The sequence below is a fragment of the Saccostrea echinata genome, unplaced genomic scaffold (genome assembly GCF_033153115.1).
Source record: "Saccostrea echinata isolate AGI-Se365-2 ecotype Australia unplaced genomic scaffold, CSIRO_AGI_Sech_v1 ptg000030l, whole genome shotgun sequence".
NCBI lineage: Eukaryota > Metazoa > Mollusca > Bivalvia > Ostreida > Ostreidae > Saccostrea > Saccostrea echinata.
Window position 1 is genome coordinate 19,425,526 of NW_026889779.1, and position 6,563 is coordinate 19,432,088.

Genomic DNA, 6,563 nt, shown 5'->3' on the forward strand with positions numbered 1-6,563 from the left:
GTAAGACTTACGTCACTCAACTGATAAGGGTTGGTTTTGCACATTTTTCGACTGGTTAGGGTTAGTCTTGCACCCACCTGAAAGATTAGGGTTAGTCCTTCCATAAGTTTTCAACTGATTAGGGTTAGTCTCGCATCCATCCGAGAGATTAGGGTTAGTCCTCGCACATGGGTTAGTCTAGCATCCGCCTGGGAGATTTGGATTAGTCCTCGCATACCATCTGAGAGATTAGGGTTAGTGTCTTGTTCTTTTAGATTAAATAAGAAATTCAGTTGCATCTGTATTTTTTGCAAGATCTTAATTCAGCTTCAACGACATCTCGTTGGTTTGTTTACATGAAAAAAATGGCTAAGTACAAAAGAAACGGCACTAAGCATGCGCCGCACGCGCTCCGTTCACAATTATTTTGTGTCTCCTTTTCACTGAATAAACAATAGTTAATATGTTGACGGTGCGACCGTTGGGGCGAGCGCAGTGTTCACTTCATTATTACATGTATGATCCGCCTCTTCAAACCGCACGAGGCATTTGGAACGGCTAGACTGTGACGTCACATGACGTCGTATGTTAGCTGCATTTCCATAAACAAAGTTTAAAAAGTGCAAATATTTTAACAAAGAACGTTTAATCTACTATCTGCATGCAATATCCATTAAATTAAGGTGAGTTTATTTTGTGTGAATTTTTAGTTGTTGTCACCGCGTGAACGAAGTTAGCAGCGAGAACAAGAAGCGATGCATTGTGGGTCAGAATTACTGCGGAAAAAAATTCTATTGAATGAATGTGCAGTAGTCTGAATTTTCTCTTCGCCCAGGCGTTGTCGTTAGAGCTCGCAGTGACGAGCGGCGCTTCGCGCCGCTCGCTGCGCTCGCTATTACTTTTTTTCAGAGAACGAGGTTAAAAACTTCGTTTAAAAACGAAGTTTTAAACTAAACTTTTAACCTTAGAATTCGATTTTGGGGTCAAAAAGGCTTAAAACCTCATATTTTAAATTTTTTTCGATCGCTCACGCGATCTCATATATATTGAAGTCGCCTACGGCGACACTATATTTTAGCGCGTTTTTCTGGGGACCGGTAAAGTCAAGTCGTTCCATATATTTCTGCATCTGACTATAGTATCATTCCGCATTGCTAGTTTCCATTATATATTCCGAATTTCCTCCCTCCTGTTTTCCGATCTCGATGGAGATCCGAAAAAGCATACATTTTATACCTCCAGAGGGATCCGCTTTTTTTCTCGGGTCTTTCCGTCGTCGGTGTGGGAAAGGCCCGAGAAGTTTCGATTGGCACTTCAGGTCACGTACAATAGCATAATACAAGAAATGTTCCGATTGCTGTTACTTTCGCTTTCATTTTGTTGTAAACTTGGCCTGGGAAATAGCACATGTGTCATTTGTCTATTTATTTGGTTGTATTTTGATATGTCTGGACCCCGTGTGATGTGTGTAGGACTTGCTTGTGTTGACATTATAAATGTGTGCAAAAATTATCCCGAGGAAGACAGTGATCAAAGGCAAGCACTTGTTTGCAAATAGAACATCACACGATAGTATGCAATACGGTAAAGCTGATTAGCAGCTGTTGAAATTTTATTTTACAGGAAAGTATTGTAAAATATTGTTTCAGAGGTTTTGTTCAGGTGAGTATGAAATAAGGATCTTTATCGTATGGTTTTCTCAATAAAATAATGCAGGATTAGTATTTGTCATCAAATTACAGAATTTTAAAACATTTAGATATGCATATTAATATTTTTGTAACAAGGAATCTTTCTGAATATTACTAATTACATTACATTCCAGTAATTAGTGAAATTCCTCTCCAATTTGATTATCATTGCACATAATAACACACTCAAGATTTCATTTCTCTCAACTTTATTCCTTCTACCCACCTCTACTGGAAGACAGTAATTTTGCAAAAATATTTGTAATTTTTTTTTTTTTTAGATTATTTAGTTCTTGACTTCAATTAATGAATCAGTAAAGTAAGGTCTTGTTATTATTCATTCCTTTCTATTACAGAGTGTTGGATTTCTATTGGCAGAGGGGAGGTAATGCTTCCAACACCAGCTCTGTTCTATCACTACTAGGAGCCCAGTCTGAGTACATGGGAAGCTTTGCTAATGATAATGAAATGAGGTATTGAATTAAACATAGGTCTACATGTGTAATGACAGGACAGATGTGATTTTCATTTCCATTTGTTCATTGTAGTTTCCACTCAGTACATTGTTCTCACTGACAGTAATATTATGATTATTATATACAAGGTTATCAAGTAAATGGAAATTAATATATACCAATCACAAATAAATCTCTTTCATTATCTCGTGATTTTTCATTAAGCAGGTGAGTTAAGGCTAGGTTTAAGCATTTCTACGCAAATAATCTAGTTAAAATGCCTAAGGACTATATCTATTATACAGAGAAAGTTTAAACTTATTGTCTAATGCATATTTGGTACCCACGACATGAGACAGCCAGAACACTTTATGACGTCATATTATGACGTCATTGTTCTTTACTACAAAAGATTATAATGGATATCAACAAAAATGCTTCGGCGCAAGGGCATACTCTATTTTATTTAACTGAACAAGGTTTATTTAGAAGCAAAATATTCCAAAGTTTACTGGTATTGCTGCACAAATATCAACAGCTCGGTTGTATAATTTCTATTTGTAAAGTTTTAAGTTGAATAAGGGTAAAAATGTACAGTCCGGTATAAGTTTCCTCAAATTTCGATCAAATGAGAAAATGCCTTGGATTTGTGCAGCAGTTTTATTAATCTATAGAATATTCTTCTAAGCATTATGCAATTTTTATGTTAAAATAAATAGCTGTTTTGTTGATGTGTTTTATTACACCCAGTAGGTACGATCAGTGACGTCATAATATGACGTCATAATGTGTACTGGTTATAACATATCGTGGGTACTAAGTATGCATAAGAAAATAAATTAACACTTTCTCTGAATAATAAATACACCTCTTATGCGCTTTTATTAGCTCATTTGCATAGAAACGCCTATACCTAGCCTTAGCTCACATGCGTACATTTTATAACCTTAGTGAGAATCATCAGCTACATAACTGCTGAAATTAGAAATTCTTTATAAAGGGGCAGTTTTTCAAGTTATCATAGTGCATGGTACCAGTTGATGAAGTAAAATATCATAATTACTCAATGTCACTATAACTGCAAATCAATACAGATATTTACATCAGATTAATAATTGTTTGACTGAATCAATTCATCAGCTAAATATATCACCTCTAAACATTTTATCAAACTGAAGCAAGATTTTTAACTGTAACACATTATTTAATGGATGAATTTAATATAATTTTCTTTCATATTGAATTGTATTTTGCATTCCAGTTGAACTTCGATATCTCGAACACTGATATCTCGAATACCATGATATGTGATTTGGAAGTCCCAAATGCTTATTCCTTAAGTATTTTACCCTGCATATCTCGAATCCTTGGATATTTCGAAGTATTTTCTCGGTCCCTTTGAGTTCGAGATAATGAGGTTTGACTGTATTTGTAATCCTTTATTACTTGTAATCTTGTTCATATCTTGAGACTATACATGTCTTCTTTTTTAATCTATTTTGATGAGAGGTTTTTGAAGGAGGACTTTGACAGCTTTGGAGTGTCTACCTCTCACTGCCGTACATACAGTACAGGATACATCACCCCTACCTCTGTTATAATAGTCAATTCACAAAATGGATCCAGGACCATACTACATGCCAGCAAGTAAACTACAAGTATTTGCATTTATATGACTCTCATTCCCTGTTGGCTTTATATAGGTCTTGTCACAAGGATCATACACATATGAAGTATGAAAGCCCTAGCTACAACCAGTCAAAACCTATGGCAAAGGTTAAATTTTTTCAACAGCAGGTAAAACTCCAAGGTCAAGTCAAAAGTTCAAAATTATTTGTACCCAAAGAAAGTTCTTGTCACTTGTGAAATACAAAAACCCCAGCACCAACCATTCAAAAGTTATGGCGAAAGTTGAAGTTTTTCAAAAGTAGGTCAAACTCAAAGGTCAAGGTCAAAATTGTTTGTATTCATAGAAAGGTCTTGTCACAAAGAATACTCATGTGAAATATGAAAGCCGTACTCCAACCATTCAAAACTTATGGCCAAGGTTAAAGTTTTTCAAAAGTAGGTCAAACTCCAAGGTCAACTAGCAAATTCAAAGAATTTGGTCCCTTGCTTTCGGTGTCTTAGTGGTTGGGATGCAATTAACTATGGCATATTGTAACTGTCTTGTGTGTGTGTCCTGTCTTGTCTGTCAATCATACAAAAAGATATAAATAATAGGTCAAAGATGAAAGTCAAGGTCATGGGATCAAATATCATAGCACATTCCAGAACTTCTTGTCACAGTTAATGCACTTGTCAAATATGAATGCCCTATCTTCTTGCATTTAAGTTATCACTAATGTTAAAATTTTTGAAAACTAGGTCAAACTTCAATGTCAAGGTCACAGGGTTAAAATTCATAGCAAGTTCAGAAGCCTCTTGTCACAGATAATGCACATGTGAAAAAAATATGAAAGCTCTATCTTCTCTCATTCAGAAGTCATAACCAATGTTAAAATGTTTGAAAAGTATGTCAAACTTCAAGGTCAAGGTCTCAGGGTAAAAAAATCATAGAATATTTGGAAAGGTCTTGTCACAGGTAATGTACATGTGAAATATATAAAAGCCCTTTCTTTTCTCATTCAAAAGTTATGATCAAAGTTAAAGTTTTTTGTGATGGACAGAGGGACAGACTGACAGACAAATGAGATTTAATGTCCCCTCACTTTTGCAAAAGGGGGGGGGGGGCAAAAATATTTAAGCCCAAGGGAAGGTCTTATCACAAGGAATACACATGTGAAGTGTTAAAGCCTTTGCACCAAGTGTTCAAAAGTTATAGCCAAGGTTAAAGTTTGGTAAAATTTTCAGGAGTGGGTCAAATTTCAGGGTCAAGAGGTCAAATATGTCAGTACCCAAAGAAAGGACTTGTAACAAGAAATACACATGTAAAGTATGAAAGCTCTAGCTCAAACCAGTCAAAAGTTATGGGCAAGGTTAATGTTTTTGTGGACAAACAGATAGACAGACAGACAGAGGGACAGAGCAGAAGCTATATGCCCCCAAATCTTTGATTATGGGAACATAAAAACTTTTTCTAAGCATAATGCTTGCTCCAGTAAGCGTATACTGTATTGTAATAACACACGAGTTCAAACAAATTTCTTATAGGAATTTGCCAGAAATAACTTTGGAAGACTTTAAAGCTGTTGATCTGAAAAATTACAAATGGATACATTTTGAGGTATTCAATTCAATTTCAGTTTGCATATTTTATTTAATCAAAGGGTAATAAATTTACTGCATGTACACTGCGTTCTCAGGGAAGACCAAGTTTCAATACCCCAGCCTATGAAATAGTCCGGATGTTAGCTCATATTGATGAGTACAATCGCTCAGTGTCTGAATCAGAGCAAGTCCAGACTTCAGTGGAGCTGGAGAAACCTGCCAGGCCAGAACTGGGTAAATAGACTCCCCAGTCAGCACTTAGCTAGTCAGTTTGTACAATTTTCCTAGTCAGTTTGTACAATTTTTCATGAAGATAAGACATTGAGATATAAAACTTGGGTCATTCAGTATTGAGTATGACAAAGAGCTTTCAGCAACTGAGACTATTGTTTTCATAATTATCAGAATGTTATAAAGCTAATAAATATGAATTTTAAACCATCTTTTAAGATCAGCTTTTGGATAAGGCTAAGTATGTGTTTGTCAGTAAGGATTACAGTCAGAATCAAGGACTGAGGAGTAAGGAGGAGGCTGTTAAAGGATTCATAAAGAGATGTAGGAAAGGGTAGGTGTTCTTGAACCTAGTTATCTCAAGCTCAGTACGACTGTATGTATGAAGTTCATGTTTCATCATTATATCAAGTTTATATTTCCTACTTTTGACAATTAGATGACTTAATTACAGATATTCTTTGAATATGGTTTACTGCATGAGGCTTAAAAGAAATTTCACTCATTTGATAAAAAATAATGAACTGTCAAAAAAAGGGAGACCCTACATTCGTATTTGTTCTTTTAGAGCTTCGGTCATCTGTGCGTGGGGTGAGGACGGAGCAGCAGCTACTGATGCAGAAGGTCAGCTAATTACCTCCCCTTGTTTCCCTCCTGAGAGGCTGTGTGACACTTTAGCAGCTGGGGACACATTTAATGCTGCCACCATTTTGACTCTTGCTGAGGGTAGAAACCTGACAGAGGCTATAACATTTGGATGCAAGGTGGCTGGAGCTAAATGTGGGATGCAGGGGATAAGAGGACTAAAAGATATAAAATTTACGTAGTTATCTTCCATGTTTAATAACACTATTGCAAAATTTTGTCTCATCGTTAATCAGTTTTTTGTTTTATTTACAATAGTAGAATACCTTGGTTGACTTTATTTGTGAATGTACATGTATATTAACTGACTTTCAGGGGAAATTAAATCATTCAAGTAGGTCTGCCATTGTTT

General features: G+C 35.7%; 1 protein-coding gene across 1 annotated transcript; it reads left to right on the forward strand.

Moving 5' to 3' along the window:
- Positions 1–1,399: 1,399 nt before the first annotated feature.
- LOC133196502 (ketohexokinase-like) lies at positions 1,400–6,550 on the forward strand. The gene is made up of 7 exons (XM_061332382.1): positions 1,400–1,515; positions 2,027–2,143; positions 3,635–3,772; positions 5,279–5,351; positions 5,431–5,569; positions 5,786–5,900; positions 6,135–6,550. The coding sequence occupies exons 1-7, from the start codon at positions 1,424–1,426 to the stop codon at positions 6,391–6,393; spliced, it is 933 nt and encodes a 310-aa protein (XP_061188366.1). The 5' UTR covers positions 1,400–1,423; the 3' UTR covers positions 6,394–6,550.
- Positions 6,551–6,563: the final 13 nt, after the last annotated feature.

Excerpts from the sequence above, each read along its gene's own strand:
- LOC133196502 (XM_061332382.1), top strand. The coding sequence starts at position 1,424 with ATGTCTGGACCCCGTGTGATGTGTGTAGGACTTGCTTGTGTTGACATT. Across the intron at positions 3,773-5,278 it reads ACCATACTACATGCCAGCAA|GAATTTGCCAGAAATAACTT; the intron begins GTAAACTACAAG and ends AATTTCTTATAG. Across the intron at positions 5,352-5,430 it reads ACAAATGGATACATTTTGAG|GGAAGACCAAGTTTCAATAC; the intron begins GTATTCAATTCA and ends CTGCGTTCTCAG.